Consider the following 19,343-nt stretch of genomic DNA (forward strand, 5'->3'; position numbering starts at 1 on the left):
ATCGTGTCAATAGATTGCGAAATGCCGAGTTACTGGGATAGCGATCCCGCTCCGAGCTCAACCCCCCATATACCATCACCCTCCGGCCTGCCGCCACTAAGAATAGGGATCCCTGAGGAAACGGTCCGCTGCTGAAGAACCCACCGAGCCATTGTAGTCTCGGCGATCTAACGGTCCTAAACGTGGCCGAGCCATCAGCCAGTAGCGGAGCTGCATCTAATCGCCATGTGGGCCGTCGGCGAATTTCGTGCGTCTGCAAGATCTCGCGTGCGATCTAGGGTCGGACTCGCACTTGTTGCCATCGCTGGCATGTTGAGGCCACTAGGGCCAGCACCGCAAGGCAAACCATTGATGGAGATAGCAGGAGCCTTGTATTAAGCCCAACGTCCCAGTTGACCTGGGTCTAGTCACTCGTAGACACACATCCCAAATGCAGGTGTGAAGATCTCTAAACAGGTCACCATGCATCAAAGAGTACCAGTGGACCGGCTCAACCTGGTTGTCCTCGGTGACCAGACGAGCAATGTCTCTGCACTGCTGAAGAGGCTCCTGCTTGCAGCTCCACACAGCGTCGCCCAGACGGAATTCATCCGGGATGCGAGTGCTGCGCTGAGAGCCCAGTCGGATCGTCTGCGGCCATTCCAGCGCGCGCACCTTCCCTCGTTCAAGAATATCCACGATCTTGCCCGAATATACCACGAAACGCATGGTGCCTGCCACCCCTCAATCAGCAGCGTCTTGCTCTGCGTCGCTCAGCTCCTCCAGATTTTCCGGTACGTGGTCATAAACCAAAGGCGGTTTCCATCTGATAGTGAATAGTTACTTCGAAGGCCGCGGTCGTCGTCCAGAGAACAATGAGCTCATCACAGTCGCTGGACTCTGCACGGGGTCCCTGGTGGCAGCAGCCTACGCTGCCTCTGCCTCGCTCGACGATCTCAAGCACCTCGCCGTCCCAACTGTCTCCATGGCCTTCCAGATGGGCCTGCAAGCCGCAACAGCCAGTAGCATGCTTCATGAGCAAGGCAGCCCGCTCGGCAGCTGGTCCATTGCCATCCCTAAAATGACCGAAGACGAAGCACTCTCGGCCCTGAATATCTACGACGCCGGCGGGCATCTTTCCCTTCGACACCGGTGTTTCGTCAGCGCTGTGGGACTGAAAAGTGTCACAATCAGCGGGTCGCCGCCAGCGTTGAATCGCTTTGCAGAGAGCCTCACTGCCTCTCAGCCTTCGAGAAAGATCATCTGGTTGCCCATTTACGCAGGATATCACGCGTCCCACATCCATACCGTGTTGGATTTCTCAAGCTTCTTATCTCGGTGTGGAGTCGACGCCGAGTTGCTGTCTAGCTTCAAAACGCTAAAGACTCTTCTTTCACCCTTGACGGGCCAGCCAGTCGACTCTCCCACCGCGTTGGGGCTTTTTAAGACCGTCGTGCATCACACTTTGCAAGCGCCGCTGAGGCTGGACTTGATCCTCGACCGCTGTGAGCGGCTGATACAGGATAATGCCATCTCAACGGTCCGCATCGACGCAGTCGGGCCGACGCCCGTGGCAGAGAGTCTGGCTGCGACTCTCAGGGGCTTCACCGATGCTACGGTCTCCGTGCATGACCTCGTTGCCCTTGACCCAGGGGCTGATGAGTACAGACCTTCGGCATCGTTTAGTCATGCTCCTCTGGCAATCGTCGGCATGTCCGGCCGATTCCCAGGGGCAGATAGTGCCGAGGACCTCTGGAGTGTCCTTGAGCAAGGGCTGGATCTGCACCGTGTTGTAAGTGATCATCCGAATTGGGCATGCACAGTAACCCTGGCTTGATACTAACCCCGCTTAGATTCCCAAAGACCGCTTCGACGTCGAAAGCCACGTCGACCCCACCGGCAAGGCGAAAAACACCAGCTGGACCCCCTACGGCTGCTTTATCGATCGCCCCGGGGAGTTCGATCCTCGGTTCTTTAACATGTCGCCTCGGGAAGCTCTGCAGACAGACCCGATGCAGCGGCTCGCTCTCGTGACTGCGTACGAAGCTCTCGAGATGTCGGGCTTTGTCCCAAACCGGACCCGCTCCACGGCGCTGAATCGCGTTGGGACGTTTTACGGGCAGACGAGCGACGACTACAGAGACGTGAATGCTGCACAGGACATCGGGACGTATTTCATCACCGGTGGTATCCGTGCCTTTGGACCGGTAGGTCTACATTCTCTTTCTTGAACCAGTATACGAAAGCTGAACATGGTACAGGGCCGGATAAACTACTTCTTCAAATTCACCGGCCCCAGCTACAGCGTCGACACGGCTTGCTCCTCAAGTCTTGCAGCCATCCAGTTGGCCTGCACCTCTCTATGGAGCGGAGACTGTGACACCGCGATTGCGGGTGGGCTGAGTGTCCTTACTTCTCCGGACCTATACTCTGGTCTCAGCCGCGGCCAATTCCTCTCGCAGAGCGGTTCATGCAAGACCTTCGATAACGGTGCAGACGGGTACTGCCGCGCGGACGGAGTGGGAAGCATCGTCGTAAAACGCCTCAGCGATGCAGAGCGAGACAGAGATAACATCCTCGCTGTCATTCTGGGCGCAGGGACGAACCATTCTGCCAACGCGATCAGCATCACGCATCCCCATGCTGAAACACAGTCCAGCCTCTACCGCGCAGTCCTCGAGCAGGCAGGGGTGGATCCAGCAGATGTGGGGTATGTTGAGATGCATGGGACGGGCACGCAGGCCGGCGATGGCACGGAGATGCGGTCAGTTGTTGATGTCTTTGCGCCGGCCAAGGGGTCCAGGGCGGAGGAGAATCCGCTGTATGTTGGTGCAGTAAAGGTATGTCTTGTGGCTCCTTGGGCTTTTACATATGCACTGACGAGGATAGGCAAATATCGGTCACGGTGAGGCTGTACGGCTTTCCCTCTTTCTCCCATTGGTATGCGTGCAGACACTGAGTATCAGCAGTCTTCTGGAGTGGCCTCTCTAGTCAAGGCCATCTTGACGTTTAAACACTCGGCTCTGCCACCGCACGTTGGCATTAAAAACGAGATCAACCACGGATTTCCTGATTTGAATGCTCGCAAGTAAGGCCTGAGCCCCTGGAATTCCTGTCCAAAGCAGCCAAACTGACACGCAAAGTGTCCGAATACCGTTCAAGATGACACCTTTCGTACAGAGAAATGGCAAGAAGAGAACGATTCTCGTCAACAACTTCAGTGCCGCTGTTAGTCACATCCCATGGCTCAGATTCACCCTGCTAATCAGTCGTAGGGAGGCAATACAGCCCTCCTCATTCAGGAACCTCCAGCGCCGGTCGTTTGCCATGATATCGAGACGCGCCCGCTACATCCAGTCACAGTGTCCGGACACACAAAATCAGCGCTCCTGAATAACCTCAATAGGCTGGTCGACTATCTTTCCGACAACACCGACACATCCCCCGTTGACCTCTCCTACACCACCACCGCGCGTCGACGGCACCACACCTTCCGAGCCACTGTTACCGGGTCCTCCATTGAGAGCATCAAACAGGCCCTGCTAGAGAAACAAAACTCGCATATAGTCGCCCCTCCTACCTTGCAAAAGACGTCACAACCCGTTATCTTCATCTTCACGGGCCAAGGCGCAACCTACTCGGCCCTCGCCCGCGAGCTATACATGACATCCACGCAGTTCCGCGCAGACATCGATCACTTTGACGGGATCGCACGACAGCAAGGGTTCCCCACCTTCCTGCCCGTGATTGACGGGACCGCTGCGGACCTGGACGCCCTGTCCCCAATTCAAACTCAGCTCGCTCTGGTCTGCGTCCAGGTCGCGCTGGCACGACTGTGGAGCTCGCTGGGAATCAAACCTGGGGCCGTCGTTGGGCACAGTCTCGGCGAGTACGCTGCGCTCCAGGTTAGCGGTGTCCTCTCGATCAGTGATGCAATCTACCTTGTCGGGTACCGCGCGCGCTTACTCGAAAGCCGGTGTGAGATGCACTCGCACGCAATGCTGGCCGTTGCGGCGGACGAGGCGACGACATTGAATAGTTTCTCCGGGTCTCAGGCTGGCGCAGGTGTAGAGGTTGCGTGTGCGAACAGTCCGCGCGAGACAGTCCTTGCTGCACCAAGAGAGGCCATTGATGCGGCGGCCGACTATCTTTCTGCGCGAGGTATCCGAACAACAAAGTTGCGTGTCCCGTATGCGTTCCACTCTGCGCAGGTCGACCCCATCTTGCACGGCCTCGAAGAGGTGGCGAAAGTGGTCAACATGGGCACGCCGCAGATCCCGATCATCAGCCCCCTTGCCGGTCGGGTTCTGCGCGAGGGCGAGGAGATTGATGCGCGGTACTTGCGAGAGCACTGTCGGCAGCCCGTGCGGTTTGCGTCAGCTCTGCAGAACGCCAAAGGGACTGGCCTCATTGTGGACTCGACCGTGTTCATCGAGATAGGGCCGCACCCGATCTGCTCGGGGATGGTGCGGTCAATCCTCGATGAGGGTGCACCACCGACGCTTCTGGCCACGTTGAAACGCAAAGAGAGCCCGTGGAAGACGCTTGTTGGGACCCTGGCTGCACTTCATGATCTCGGATTTACCGTGAACTGGTCCGAGTATCATCGCGATTTTGAAGGTGCCTGTCGGCTGCTTACACTCCCGGCATATGCCTTTGACAACAAGAACTATTGGATTGATTATCGCAATGATTGGACATTGCGGAAGGGAGAGCCAGCAGGACCCGAGCTTTCTCGCAAGAAGGAGATCGAGGCCACACCGATTGCCAAACAGCTGTCCCATTCTGTGCATCGCGTGGTGAGCGAGATCTATGATGCGACAATCCCAGTGGTGGTGTTCGAGACAGACCTTTCGGCGCCTCAGATCCATGATGCCATTGGTGGGCATCGAGTTAATGGGTCCGCTCTGTGTCCCTCGGTGAGTACTTGACCTGTCTACTGAGACCTCAAAAGAATATGCCGACTAACCTCTTGTAGTCGGTATACGCAGATGTAGCGTTGACCATTGCGGACCACATCCACAAGCAGCCCGCTTCCGGCTTCTCAATGTCAGGATACAATGTCACCGCGATGGAGGTTCAGAATCCACTGATCATTAAAGAGCCACGCGAGACGGAAACTCGAATCCTCCGTATCCATGCACACCCCGATCGCCAGTCTCAAAGTATACGCATCGACTTCGTCTCAGCGGACAGCATCAACAAGACTGTCGAAACAAAGCACGCAACCTGTCTTTTGGAATTTGGCTCTCCCGACAACTGGCTGCGCCGATGGTCGCATGATCTCTACCTGATTCAAGACCGGGTCGCCTCCCTGCAACACCGCGCCGACTCGGGCAGCGGAGACGTGAGTAGGCTCACCAGCCGCCTCACATACCGGCTTTTCGGTGCCCTGGTCGACTACGCACCGGGATACCAACGCATGGACCGGGTCGTGCTCGATAGCGGTCTACTCGAAGCGACAGCAACAATCCGACTAGATGGCCGTGGTGCCGACGATGGCGGCTTTTTGTATAGCCCATACTGGATCGATGCACTGCTGCACCTGGCCGGATTTATCATGAACGGAAATGACTCGCTGGATTACAGCGAGGCCGTCTACATCTCGCATGGCTGGCAGGGGCTGCGGTTCGCAAAGCCTTTGGTCCCGGGCGCAGAGTACCAGGCGTATGTGAGGATGCTGCCGCGGGATAAGACGGTCGTTGGAGGCAATGTCTGGATGCTGCGAGATGGCGAGGTCGTCGGGTTGGCAGAGGACCTGCGGTTCCAGAGGGTCCCGAGGACTGTCCTTGATCTGCTTTTGCCTCCGGTGGGCGCTAAGAGTGCGATCGTGAAGAAGACAGCACCACACCGGAGTCTCGTCGTGCCAGAGACGCCAGCTAGAAAGCCAGCATCAGCAGTGGTCCCGCAGCATGACAGTAGGCCGACGAGAAGAGATGCCTTTCTCGACACCATCGCCGCTGAACTGGGTGTCGAGCCTTCGGAGATCTCGCCAGACGATACATTATCAGACCTGGGCGTGGACTCTTTGATGTCTTTAACCCTCGCGAGTAATCTCGTCGAGCAATTCGGTCTCTCGATTTCTCACGCCGACCTCATGAACGCCGCTACAGTCCGTGACCTCCTCGCCCTTTTGCATGACAAGCAGGGAACAGCACCTAGCCCAACAGCTCCAGACACGAAGCCTCATACACGCATATTCAGTGAAGCACAACCCTCATCATCTTCATCGACGCTGACAAGAATCTCCACTCCCGACAGTACAACTGGGGAAGCCGCAGAGCTTGTGCGAACGCTCATCATCGAAGAAACAGGAATCGCCTCAGAAGATCTCGAGCCATCGGCCGACCTAAGCACGCTGGGTGTAGACTCGCTCATGAGCCTAGCAATCCTCGCTCGTTTGCGCGAGGCGGGAATTGAGCTACCAACCAGCTTCTTCCTAGAAAATCGGACGGTGAGCGATGTTTTTCGAGGACTCGCGTTCCACCTGGGCGTTGAGACACCGCACTCGCAGACCTCAAGCGCAAACTCCAGCCCAAGGTTGAGTTCAAGCTCAAGCGCCGAGTCGGCCACCTCAAGCGCATTTCACTCGCGACTGCTTCTCCTCCAGCGCCGGTCGAATCCCACCAGCACGGCCAACCTCTTCCTCTTCCCCGATGGTTCCGGCACGCCCTTTGCGTATGCAGCGCTGGACCCCCTCGGGCCGGACCTGGACGTCTACGGCCTCGTGTGTCCCTTCATCGATGCACCTTCGCAGTACAGCATTGGCATCGAAGTCACCGTGAAGATCTTCCTCGATGCGATCAGGCAGAAACAGGCGCATGGCCCGTACCATCTTGGCGGGTGGTCGGTCGGCGGCGTCTTGGCCTACGAAGCCTCCAAGCAGCTGCTCGAAGCTGGCGAGAGAGTTGGCTCGCTCATCCTCATCGATGCGCCTTGCCCATTGACTCTTCCGCCCATGCCCACCTCACTAATTGACCGCTTAGCGGCCAAGGGGGTATTCGGGCAGTTCGAAGATGTAACCGGCCGTGGCCGGGAGGAGAGAATAGGTAAACGACAAAACCTGTTAGCGCACTTCGACGCAACGGTGAAGAATCTAGCAGGATACAGACCGGCCGCTATTGCAGCTGGTCCTGGGTCAATTCCATCGACATTGATCGTCTGGGCGCAGGAAGGCGTGGATCCCAGCGCCAACTTGTCTCTCGCCTCTTCGAATCCCACCGAGTCCTGGATTCTAGAAGATAGAGCGAACAGCAGTGGGCCACAGGGCTGGGACTTGTTATTGCCGGTGCAGAAGATCTCCACGCGCTCGGTGTCGGGAAATCACTTTACGATGATGGTTGGGCAGAATGTGAGTGCTTTCTCTCCTCTTCCATTTATTCTGAACGGCAGGAGTTCCAGCTGAGGCTAATTGTTTCGCCTTTTGACATAGGTCGCCTCAGTTTCGAGGCTTTTGCAGGAGTATTTATAGTCTGGGAGGGTAGCGTAAGAAGGGACTACCTTCAAAGGTTGCGTGCAGGGGCAGGTCAGATTGCGTCAGTCTAGTTAGATGGAGTTTGTTATAACTGCAATGGTACAGTACATCTGGATAGTTGACCCATTGAAATGGTGTGACGAGCTTGTAATCCTGTAGCGTAGTCCAATGCTTGTACTCAGCCTCTTCTCTCAGCCAGCCATAGACTGTCTGGTACCATCCCTTCCCACTCTAGTCCTTATCAAGGGCAAACTGCTCCCAAAGCGCCACCCCATCCGGCAGGGGCTCCCCATCCAATGTCCCAGCGAACCTCCCCGTAAACCGCCGGTAAAAGTCAAAGTTGATCTGGATATGAATCGTCTCCGCCTGCAGCTCAAACAGCCCATCTGGCGTATCAACGCTAATCGTGAATCCCTCTGGAGCCCCCGTGCGCCGCGTCGGCGGGTACGTAGAGTGCTCGCCGTATGGCCGGATTGTGATTCCCTCGCAGCGCGCGACGAGGATCTCGGTTCCTTTCGTCACGTAGGCAGACACGTGCTCTTCGAGGGTGGGTGTTAGGACCGTTAGCCAGACAAAGGCGTACTCGCCGAGCCGGCCGTGGCCCCAGTAGGCCGAGTAGGCGGATTCCGAGAAGGGCCGGCTGCCGTAGTTCTGATAGTGTGTGAGTTTTAAGAAGTATCAACTTGGGGTGGGGATGGACGTCCTACGTACGTGGTCATGGTATCCGCGACCGCGGACACTGAATGGCTTGCCGCGGATGCTAAAGTCGGCCTCGCCGTATCCGTCCGGGATGGCGTTCATCCAGCCCACGCCGGGGACGACCTGCATGTCTTGTCCTGCCTCTGCTGGGCCGCAGGGGTAATGGGGTGGAACGTCCTGTCGATAACCCGTAAGCACTGAAGAGCAAAGCCACTTCACAGAAGGCATGCAGTGACCTACCGCTCTAACCCGAAAAGTCCCCACGATCCCCTTCTCCGGCGCGTCCACATGAACCGTATACTCGGACAAATCCGCCTCCCCCTCAAACGCACACCCCGTCCCCCTGAACTCCCCACTCGCCCCATCCCCCTCGACGGTAATCACCGCCTCATCCCCAACAAGAACCCATGCATCCTTGCCCCCATCCGGCCAATTGAGGTTAATCTGGATGAGATTATTGCTCGGCAGACCCAGGGGAAACAGATTCTGGAACACATCCATGCCGTCGCGGCCCGTTGTGTGGAATGTCATGGCCATTGAGGGGTGGTTCTGGCCCCGCGCGTCGGGCTCCTGCACGACGTCAAAGTACCACCAGTCGAAGGAGGTGTCGTTGAGGGGCTGGTTCATGGGGGCGTCGAAGCCCGTGGCGTTGGAGATCCATTGCGTGTGGCTTTGTTCGGTGCCGGTGAAGTGTGCGGGGACGACGACGGTGCGTTGGGCGAGGACGTTCGTGGAGAGGAATGCTAAGTAGGAGATGGAGACGATGCTGGAGAGAGTCATGGCGCTCGCTTGTCTGTGGTCGCACCGTATGAGGGCGAGCGAGTCTCACAGGCGATCCGCGGTCAAGGTGAGGACGAAAAGAAGGGAAAAGAGGCATCAATTGCGTGTGGCCACAGCTCAGCATCTTATAGTTGCTCTGAACTTAGCGTCTGTCAAACGGTCTCGCCATGCTTTTTTCCATTTGCCTGACATGTCTCCGCACGGGGATTCGGCCCCTCCAGCTGAATATCGGCGTTCGCTACAAACGGCAAAACGTCGATGGACCACCGGGAAATATAACCCAAAGTAAACCCACCTCCAACTACACATGCTAACGATCGGCAAGAAAACAGATATTTCTGCTGAGGCACGTTGCCGGTGCCCCTTGCTCGAGCTGTCATCGGAGTATTAGAAAGCCCGCACAAAGGTACATTGATAAGGATAGCTAGACCAATCAGAGACCAGGCGGGGATATATTTTCGATCATTCGGCTTTCCGAAGAAGAAAGCTCAATTGACTGGTTGATTCCAGACACAAGCTAAGCAATTCGGGGAAAAGGTGTCAGTGGCAGCTTCAGCCTCCGGGGTTTAGTTACTCCGCAAAGTCGATAGTCTGATAGACTGTCGCGTTCAGGGGCTGCGGTCTGACACGGCAGACAGGGATTAATATCCTGCATGCTAACCAAAGATATGAAAGTCATGTTGAGGCTCAATATGACAGCTCCGTTACTCCAGACCACTCACTTTGTTGGCTGCCGGGCAGGAGGGAGACGACGCCCTCCATGACGCAGAGCATTATCAGGTCATGAAATCCAACTGGCATACTTGTCCATAGTAGCAACTCTAAGGCTCTATTGTTCGTAAGTTCTTAGTGACACGTTCGACTTTGGAATATTAGCGTTTGACCGAAGTGGTTGGCTTAGCAGGTAAAGAGAGGAGAGGAGAGTAAGGGACTTGAATAGTAGAGTGCTTACGTATTGTAGAAGACACTTGAAGGTGCATCATGGAATGAAGCTCAGTTGAATTGATTCTGTGTCGATATAGTCGATGATGAAAGGATGTCTGTTGGAGAGAGAAGTGAGGTCTTATGGAGGTCAGCCAAGCGGTCCCTCGTTCCTTCCAAGTCGCATGACAGCGTGACAGTATTGTTGATGAAATTAACCATGTATCTTGTACTGGTACTGGTATTATCACCATGTAATGCAATTACAGCTTACTCGCCTTCCATACAGGCTTCCTCTTCTCGACAAACGCCCTGACCCCCTCATGGAAATTCTCGCCAGCCATCAGCCTCGGATACCACTCGGTAATCACCTTCTCAGTCCCCTCCTCAACACTCGCCATCTCCCACCCATAATGCAACCCCTCCAGCGTCACCCGTACACTATCCGGACTCCCCGACGCAATCGCCCGCGCCGTATCCACCGCACTCTCCAGCAAGCGCCCATGCTCCACGACACGATTCACCAGCCCCCAACGCTCCAACTGCGCCGCGGGGAAGGGTAACCCCGTGAGCGCGATCTCCGCCGCACGCTGCTTGCCCAGTAGACGGACCAGCCGCGGGAGCGCGCCGGCGACGGCAGCAACACCGCGCTGGACTTCGGGGAGTCCAAAGGCCGCCTTTTCGCTCGCGATGACAATGTCGCAGTTGACGGCCATCTCGAACCCGCCGCCGAGGCAGTACCCGTTCACGGCGGCGATGATGGGCTTTGTGCTGCGGCGCCGGGGGAGGCCGGCCATCCCGGGAGCGTCCATTTTATTCTCGATGCCGCGGGCGTTGAGCTCGTTCCATTCTGAACAAAAGAGTAGAGGTTAGAGAAGACGTCGAGGATGTGGTGGTGCCGACTGGGTCGGTCGTCGGTCGTCGGTCCATGGATCGATCCTTCGGCGACATACCTTTGAGATCTGCCCCTGCGCAAAACGATTCACCTGTGCCGGTGATGATACCGACTCGGAGGTGTGGTTGCGCGTCGAACCATTTCCATAGCTGGATGATGTCTGCGCTCACGGCGCGCGAAATGGAATTGCGCTTCTCGGGCCTGTTGAGTGTGAGGAGGAGAATCTCAGGTGTAGGGAATGAGACCAGGCAGCCCTCGACGGGCGGATGTTGTTGCGTGTTTGCCATTGTTATTGTTTTGTGAAGTGTGTAAAAATGTACTACAGTAAGAGGAAGTAGTAGTACCTGAGGAATCTAGGCGGAGCAGCCCGCGCATTTCAGAGGCGCAGGCAGTTTTATGTATGTGATCATCGGTCCGAAGACGGGTGGGTGAGTATTGTAATTGGACAATTGATTTCAGACGGATCAGCCCGCGGGTTTGGAACAATTCAAGGTACCGTACCCCGCGCGTACGTCTGGTCGGTCCGAAGGTACGTACTCCTTATTGTGTACCAGGAAGCTTGCCCCTTTCCGGTAGAGCCTGGGTCACGTGAGCCAAGCAAGCACATGTGCAGAGAAGCATCTAAGCAGGCACCCATACATCCGATCATGGGTTTATTTTTAAACCGGTCAGTTCCTGCTTCCTTATTTGTATGAAGCAAGCACGAAACTAGGCGAACTTGGTTTAAATATTGTATAGCTCTTTATTGTAGCATAATAATTCAAGACAACCGTTACTGTCATGGTATTCGAATGGTACTGTGACAGCAGTATTGCAAATTCCTCGACTGCTTATTTGTACTCGTACTGAACCGACAATCGGCCTGCCAGTTCTCCACTCTTGATGTTTGCTGTCTTATAGCCATCCCCACCCCAATTCTCCTCGAGCTGTTGAAGCTCGTCCATTTTTCTCCCCTCATCCCTCTCAATACCCTCAAAATGGCCTCTTTACAGTCTACTTCTGCTGAAAAACCAGCCTATCCCTGGGTCAAGCTCCCTCACCCTTACCTCACCACATACAAAATCCATGTCGTCTCCGATTCCACCCCGCCAGTGCTGCAGCTCCGACTACACGACACGCAGGTCCCCGGACAAGAGGTCCCAGAACCCCTGCACTCCGACGCCTTGACATACACAGACATCGCCGTCGATGAGTCCTCGAAAAAGATCCCCGACAACGACAACAGCCCCTGGGCACGCAGCACAAGAGCCCCCGGAACAACCTTCCAATGGACCAGCGCAGAGCCCCCAACCCTCGCGCAAATCTGGAACGTCATCCACGCAATCTTCCTCACCCACCCCCAGCACGAGGCCCTGCGCCTCGACCTCAATGGAAACGGCAGCGAAATCGTCCGCGAAGAGTGCATCCGCACCGGCCTCGCCGTCGCATTCCCCACGCCACGCCTCCCCTTCGGAAACGAGAACAAGCCCACAACGACCCAAACCCTCGTCCTCCTGCGCTCCTCCTTCTGGCAAGGCGCCGCATCCCCCTTTGGCCCGCGCCCAATCTGGGCAATCGACCAGGGAACCCACGGTGCGCTGCGCCGCTCGGGAAGCCAGTACCCGCCGCTGGCGAAGAACTACGAGTTCTCGATGAAGTTCCCCGAGGAGCGCATCTATGCGCGGCACCCGATTCGGCCGGCGAAGCCGACGCCGGGCTCGCTGGTGTATAGTCGGTATATCCCGCATCTGGATAAGCACTTTTCGCTGCAGGTTGTCGATTGGCAGGATGAGGAGCATCTGAAGCGGTTCAACCGCTGGCAGAATGACCCCCGTGTTGCGAAGGGGTGGAATGAGACGGGGACGCTGGACGAGCATCGGGAGTATCTACGGCGGCTGCATGAGGATAAGCATGTTCTCTGCCTGTTTGGGCGGTTTGACGATTTTGCGTTTGCGTATTATGAAATTTACTGGGCAAAGGTACGTCCCCCAGCCGATCCTCTTCATCCCCATTTCTGACATGGATTCACAATAGGAGGATCACTACGGCGCCCATTACGACGCCGGCGACTACGACCGCGGCCGGCACTCGCTCGTCGGCGAAGCCAGCGTGCGCGGCGCCGAGCGCGTCAACGCCTGGTGGTCCAGCTGCATCCACTACATCTTCCTCGACGAGCCGCGCACGCAGTGCGTCGTCGGCGAGCCCAAGGCCACGGGGTCCACCGTCCTCTCCTACGAAAACGCGCACGGCCTCACGATCCAGAGCTACGTCGACCTGGGCCACAAACGGTCTGTTCATGTGTATTGTTCGCGCGAAAAGTGGTTCCAGCTCTGTCCGCTTTTCTGGGATGGGAGGGAGCGGCCGTTGGAGAGTGCGGATCGGGCGGCGTGGAATGCAAAGTTGTAAAGATCGAGCAACACCGATGTAGTTTGGGAGGAAAAATCTGCCGAGGTAAAAGCATGGGATCTAGAAGCTGAAAGAACATATTCAATACGCGAAAGCCCCGAGTGTTTCCGACTGTCTGCGTGGAGCACTGCAGTAACTGCAAAGGAGTGGATCGTAGCTCGCTTCCGCGGAGAGACTTGATCAACTGAGCATGGGTTGGAAGTTGGGAGAGCACAGATGTCTGCAGGTTGCCATACGTCAATTGCAAGCCAAAGACCTCCTCCCCCCACCCTAACCAGAAGAAACCACCTCCTCCTCAGCAAATTCAGAAATCGCAACCGAGTTACCTGCACTGGCAGCAAGGCAAGATCCTGATTGTGATTCCTGACGAAGAAGCGATCTGCAAAATCCTTCAGGCCAAGCCGCCCAGCCCAGTGCCCACGCAAAAAGTCTCCTGGACCCACCTGCCCCTCACTATCAATCTAATCAGATAGTTCGGTGACAAGAATTCTGTTACGTTTTTAGCTCTGGATTATCTCTGAAATGTTCCATTGTCGCCAACCAAGGTGCAGTGACGATATCAATTGACTCGGTGGTGCTCAACGCGCTTCTCGTATGTATGTCCTCGATATCAGCGAAAACCTCATTTGCACTCCAATTGTGCCCTGAATACTACCGTGAAGACCCCTCGAAGATTCACATGCAACTACACCTGCCCTCCCGCGCTATTTGACGCAAGGGCAAAAAAAAAGAACAGAAAAAAAAAGGAAAAAATCCATCGCAAGCGAAGTGCGAAGTCGGAGACGTCGGGCTCCCCCACTCCACTGGGTCCCAGACACCCAATAAGAGCGTGATGCTATGGCACCACGACGATCGTTGTCTAATCAGATGATCAGATAATTCGCAGATCCACTTGGGCTCGAATGAGTGGATGGAAGTCTGAGAGAAGACTTTTTTGCATTTGTTAAGGGAGTGCGACAGGGGGTGTATTTGTATTTGGGTCATGCAGCGGTAATGAGAGTCTGTTTTTGTAAGTCCGGTATTTGGTGTTTTATGTGACTGCGAAATCCAAATACAGTCTGTGTTTTTTATGTGGGCTGTGGAAATAAGGCCCGCCCACCTCCCACTATTTTTCGCCCTCCCGAGCTCAGCCAGCTGCTCAAGATACTATTCCAAGAGCTACCGCATTCCACCTCCTTTGCCTCAAGAAAATTTGCGAGCCGGACGCTTGTATTTGCGCCGCAGGCAGAGATGAGATTGTGGAAGTCTGAAATCGTCAATGGTAGGTGTCTACCTCTTGTGCCATCTATGGCATCAGCAGTATCCTTCGTCTGGTCTCGCCGGTTGTGTAGGAGCTCTTCCTCACGAGGATCCCCTTCGCGTGTACTGTCGCCCCAGTTGCGCGCTGCCCTACGCGGCATCCCATACTGGTTGAGTTGAACCTCATCATTTTACCAGAACGCTAGACCCTCGTCAGTAGGCATCCCTTAAACAAATAGAATACTGTAGGCACTCATAAATAAATTTATCAGACAATATCCCCCCATCCCCTCCCAGGGGATAATCACCGCAAGATGTTTCGGCTTCCTGGCCGCAACACGCCACTGCGTTCCAGCATAGTAACTAATCCCCAACAGGGCGACCTTGCCCCAAGACCATTCCTGCTCCACGCACCATTCGATGACGTCCAAGAAGGCTTCGCTTGTCCCCCATAACATTGTGTCGAGTCCGCCGGGGCTCTGCCCTGCGCCGCGTCCATCGGCCCGAATGACAATGTGCCCTTTTGCTCGTCCAGAAGGCGGGGTCTGGGGTTTTCAATTACGCATGTGGGCACTTGATTTCGGGGTTTCGTTGGTGCCAGTTCTTTTTGACGAAGGAAGAGTCGGGGAGATCTTTGCCATCTAGCTTTCAGGGTCGCGTATTATTTGGAGTTAGGGTATTATTTCTACCAGCATAAAACCAGACGTATGAGATTCTAGGTTAACATCCTTGGATAAATGCCATACGACTTCTGATAGTGTTGTATTAGGTAGGCACATACAACCCCTGTCACTTCTAGCGCATCGCAGGGATGGCGGGAACCCCCTCATGTGTGGGATCTATAAGTGAAGGAAAGTAATTACAGTGTTCAAAGTAACCTTTGTGTAGAAGACCTAGTCAGCTACCGAGACGTTGTCTGCCTGCACCGTCAGGCCACTCGGGTCGATGTTCACTTGAGATTCCAGCACCAGTCGTCACAATTCATACAACCAATCTCCAGGGAGGGTCTCGCGAATGGACCATAGTGCTTCTCGGGTACGCGTTCGGACTCTGAGATCAGTGCCCGTGTCGCAAAGAAGCAGATCAGGCCCAGTAAACCAGCGCACACCAAAAGGGGTGTAGCTGTGGCTTCCCTGGAAAGATGGTAGCTCGGAATAGAGTCGTTCAATCAATGCAATGTCCTCGTCTTTGCTGTCACGAAACTCAGTCGGCATTGTCGAGTCAGACAACGATTCCCATAGGATAAGATCAAGACACGCTAGGGAGAATCGTGCTAGCCATGGTTCCCATTCGTCCATGACATTTTCCACTATACACGAGCAGTGATACACAGGAGGATCCGGGTCCTGCAGGTCTGCTAGCAGAATCCCCCAGAGTGCAGCGCCTTGGTTCTCGCGGCGAAATATCAAGGCGTCGTGGTCGAGATATAGAGCTGTAGGTTCGAGCAAATACTCTGAATTGCGAGTAAGGTCGGAACGGCAACCAAAGAGTGCGTATGCCTCCTTGAATGCTGCGGGAAGGGGAATTCCGAGCCGCTCCTCGGCTGCTGATATGACCGATTCGCTGTATCCACCAGACTCTTCTAACGGCGTCACCCAGTGGGAAGCGAAATCGCGAATAAATTTCCAGGTCTCACGCCGGTCATGAACGGCTGGAGTAATTCGCTCACAGAGGTCAAAGCTAGTACTCATTTCTAGCCTGGGGTGGAAAGACGGCCCTAGAAACTGCTAACTTGGTGTTAGAGCATGAATGAAATGGAATGTTCATTTGAGATTACTTCGCATACTTACGACTGTTCAGATGACGAAGCGAGTGAACTGCAGGGGCGAGAAGGTCACAGTGTGGATAGGGGAGGGAGATTCTTAGTTCCCTGGGGAAAGAGGTGATGAGCCCGTGAAGTTGTCAGGTCGCGGGCTTTGGGGTGCTCAGTTGGTCTCGTATTCGCTAGGAGTTTCGCATCTACTATCGCGATATAGGAAAAAGATTTTCAGTCGTGTCAATCTTGGTCTCCACAAGGCCATCATCAAGATGTACATTTCATGAAGATGATTCACAGTAATCTCGGCGTCCTCAAAGGCTTTATACTTCCTCTTCCGGCCTGATACCAGGTAGAGTGGATGTTGTCGGAATACAGGGCATGGAGATGGTTGCATGTTAGTGTGAAGTTTGACAAGAGTATATCCCAAGGGACGTAGCCAGGGATGCCGTCTCTCGCCAGATACCACCATGAGCGTGTGGCGCGGTTTATGGATCTGTTATCGCGCATGGTTTCAACAAAGTGCTTTCACAACCACAATGCTCGCATCTCAAAGACCGGTATCTACTGGGCTGGGGCCGTTGACACCTTTCCTATTCGAACCGACATCTGGAACGATGCTGAGCTTAAACCATTGCTTGAACTGCTTCGTACTCGCAAGGGACTGGTTGCCCTTGGGTACAAACCCCTGGGAGAAGGATATCGCTGATGAGGCTGATGGCTGGATTCTTGTACGGCAGATTGTGCATGTAATGTGAGGGGATATCCACGCTGGGACGTTGCGTCTGCGGTACGCTACGTTTTGATCAATCAAGCCATAGCAGAATCAACTATCGATTTTTGACCGCAGTTCTATGCTAATAAGAGGTAATCACAGCCACGAAGAAACGGCTTCGAGTACCAGGGTGCTCCCGACAAGCAAAAAGGGGTCAACGGGCTATATACAGACCTTTCCTATAGAAGGAGAGCCTCAAGACCCGGTCCACCATCCAAGCAACCCCACCACCAACATGATCACACCTCTATGGCTACCTCTTACTCCAGCGAAACCTCCGAAACCTTCGCCCGTCCAACAAACCACCCATCATTGCCCTTCAACGCCGCCTCGCGAATAGCATAGAGCTCGTCGATGAACGCAGTCGCAAAGCTTCCCGGGCCGCGGACATATTCCTTGGCCGCTGCGTTTTCAGCCGCGATCTCGTACATGAGTAGTGCGGAGAGAACGGCGAGGAATTTGTCGGTTGGGTGCGTTGCGAGGAAGCAGCCTGATACGGTGCCTAGGGCGCAGCCGGTCTGATTTGGGTATATAGGTTAGCCATGCACATATCAGGAAGGATGCAGTGCAGCGCATAGGAATGGAATCGAACGGATTGGAGGGAGGGTGGGGGGGTACATACCCCGGTAACCTGGCCAAGGAACTTGTGGCCGTTTTCGACGGCGACGACGCGGTTGCCGTCGCTAAGGTAGTCGACCGCGCCGGTAAGCAGGACGATGTTTCCTAGAGGGTAGTCAGTGCAACTGTTCCATTTGGACACATTGTGGGATGCAGTATGGTGACGTACGCTCCCTCCGCGCAAGATCCCTCGCCAGCCTCGCTTTTGCCTTTGCATCCAATGCACTGGGCCCACTGTCGACACCACGCTGCTGCACCGAACTACTCCCCGCAACCTGCCGGATCTCTCCCTCGTTACCCTTGATGAGGTCAAAGTATCCGCCCGCCATGAGCTGCTTGACGACGCCGCGTCGGATCCCCGTTGCACCGGCACCGACGGGGTCGTAGACCACGGGGTTCCCGCGCTGGTTGTAGGCTTGAATTGCTTTGAGGTACTCCGGTGGGCTCTGTGCGGTCAGCGTGCCCATGTTTATCACTAGGGCGCCGTCGAATTGGCAGAGGTCTGTTGCTTCGTCGCCATAGGGGGACATGATTGGGGATGCGCCGCTGGTTGTGTTAGCCGGGTCTTAGATGTGATACGGTTTGGTTAGAAGCAGAGAAGGTCGACTCACATAGCAAGGGTGACGTTTGCAACAAAGTTCGCGACGACAAAGTTGATCATGTTGTGCACAAGCGGGTGGACCTGGACCAGTTTCTGCACGATACCAGGTACGCTCTCGACCAGCGTGGCTGTATCAGAGGAAGCGCTGGCGTCCAGGTTCCGGACGAAGGGCGGAGGAGTGGCGATGAGTTGAGCGAGGTTCGCCGCGGCGGCTTTCGGGTCTTCGGCCGCCATGATCGCACTAACGATTGCAGCACCGTCCAGGCGCTTGCGGGGGGACTCCGACTGATACAGAACGCGTTGGACGTTGGAGGCGTTGATTCCACCAATGCACACCGTTCCCACCGAACTGCCTGAATCGGCAATGGCTTCGAGGATAGCCTGTGTGCCGGTGGTGCCGATGATCGACTTGGTGTTGGTTTTCCTGGAGCGCCAATGTCAGCCTCATTGAGCATGCTCGGTCATGTCTATCCTTACGTAGGCGTCGCAAACATGGTTCCTATCCCAAGATAGTCCGCGCCAGCCGCAACGGCGGCCTGGGCCTCTTCAATGGATGAAGCGCTGATTCCGATGATCGCATCCTTTGGCAGGAGCTTCTTTGCTTCGGAAATCACTGCGAGAGTTAGTGACAATGGTCACTAAGAACTGTGGGATGCATACACATATCATCCTGCCCGAGATGAACACCCTCAGCGCCAACCGCAAGGGCGACATCGACACGGTCATTGATAATCAACGGCACTCCATACGCCTGCGTGATTTGATGAAGCCTACGGGCAATCTCAATCTGAGCGCCCGTATCACTCTTCTTGTCCCGGTACTGGACAACAGTTACACCTGCGTAACGAGGGGTCAGCGAAAGGCTCGGATCGCCGGTGAGGGAAGCGGGGTAGAATCAGCCATACCGCCCTTGAGAGCCTCTTCCACCACGACGCACAGATCACGATCCCGGAGGATGGCAGGCGTCGAGTCTGTGACCAGGTAGACGGAGAGATCGAGCTTCATTTTGGCGATTCAGTGTGATCTGAGGGTGTCACGGTGCAGATGCAGAGCACTAAACCTGTTTCGCTCTGCCCCGCGCTGCGATTTAGGGGAACAATGTATTTCCGGGGCGGATTCGGGAGCCCCGCGTCGGACAACTGCCGAGATTTTCTCTCTCTACAGTATACTGAGCTTCGAGGGCGATCCAGCAGTGGAGGGATATCTGATTATACTGTACTG

The 19,343-nt window shown here is 55.3% G+C and overlaps 6 protein-coding genes across 6 annotated transcripts; 2 read left to right on the forward strand and 4 right to left on the reverse strand.

Annotated features, from left to right (window-relative positions):
• Positions 1–462: 462 nt before the first annotated feature.
• On the forward strand, positions 463–7,384 carry BJX68DRAFT_262034 (melanin synthase; the record flags this gene model as incomplete). Its single annotated transcript, XM_071044341.1, has 9 exons — positions 463–773; positions 820–1,771; positions 1,833–2,186; positions 2,241–2,819; positions 2,869–2,892; positions 2,949–3,067; positions 3,123–3,207; positions 3,255–4,898; positions 4,958–7,384. 9 exons carry the CDS (start codon positions 463–465, stop codon positions 7,382–7,384), a joined length of 6,495 nt encoding a protein of 2,164 aa, XP_070904544.1.
• A 300-nt stretch (positions 7,385–7,684) lies between these two features.
• Positions 7,685–8,932, reverse strand: BJX68DRAFT_262035 (uncharacterized protein; the record flags this gene model as incomplete). The annotated part of the gene is made up of 3 exons (XM_071044342.1): positions 7,685–8,104; positions 8,165–8,329; positions 8,393–8,932. 3 exons carry the CDS (start codon positions 8,930–8,932, stop codon positions 7,685–7,687), a joined length of 1,125 nt encoding a protein of 374 aa, XP_070904545.1.
• A 1,106-nt stretch (positions 8,933–10,038) lies between these two features.
• sidH (enoyl-CoA hydratase/isomerase family protein) lies at positions 10,039–11,230 on the reverse strand. Its single transcript, XM_071038529.1, has 2 exons — positions 10,807–11,230; positions 10,039–10,703 (listed from the first exon to the last, which is right to left on the reverse strand). The coding sequence occupies exons 1-2, from the start codon at positions 11,033–11,035 to the stop codon at positions 10,117–10,119; spliced, it is 816 nt and encodes a 271-aa protein (XP_070904546.1). The 5' UTR covers positions 11,036–11,230; the 3' UTR covers positions 10,039–10,116.
• Positions 11,231–11,699: 469 nt separating this feature from the next.
• On the forward strand, positions 11,700–13,455 carry BJX68DRAFT_117194 (GNAT family N-acetyltransferase). Its single transcript, XM_071036041.1, has 2 exons — positions 11,700–12,706; positions 12,762–13,455. The coding sequence occupies exons 1-2, from the start codon at positions 11,726–11,728 to the stop codon at positions 13,131–13,133; spliced, it is 1,353 nt and encodes a 450-aa protein (XP_070904547.1). The 5' UTR covers positions 11,700–11,725; the 3' UTR covers positions 13,134–13,455.
• A 1,891-nt stretch (positions 13,456–15,346) lies between these two features.
• Positions 15,347–16,063, reverse strand: BJX68DRAFT_262038 (uncharacterized protein; the record flags this gene model as incomplete). Its single annotated transcript, XM_071044343.1, has 1 exon — positions 15,347–16,063. One exon carries the CDS (start codon positions 16,061–16,063, stop codon positions 15,347–15,349), a length of 717 nt encoding a protein of 238 aa, XP_070904548.1.
• Positions 16,064–16,416: 353 nt separating this feature from the next.
• Positions 16,417–19,167, reverse strand: BJX68DRAFT_226579 (bifunctional hydroxyethylthiazole kinase/thiamine-phosphate diphosphorylase). Its single transcript, XM_071038530.1, has 7 exons — positions 19,028–19,167; positions 18,783–18,959; positions 18,600–18,735; positions 18,133–18,546; positions 17,691–18,067; positions 17,526–17,626; positions 16,417–17,421 (listed from the first exon to the last, which is right to left on the reverse strand). Exons 1-7 carry the CDS (start codon positions 19,125–19,127, stop codon positions 17,164–17,166), a joined length of 1,563 nt encoding a protein of 520 aa, XP_070904549.1. The 5' UTR covers positions 19,128–19,167; the 3' UTR covers positions 16,417–17,163.
• Positions 19,168–19,343: the final 176 nt, after the last annotated feature.

This window comes from Aspergillus pseudodeflectus (genome assembly GCF_044049435.1).
Source record: "Aspergillus pseudodeflectus strain CBS 756.74 chromosome Unknown BJX68scaffold_3, whole genome shotgun sequence".
NCBI classification, from domain to species: Eukaryota; Fungi; Ascomycota; class Eurotiomycetes; order Eurotiales; family Aspergillaceae; genus Aspergillus; species Aspergillus pseudodeflectus.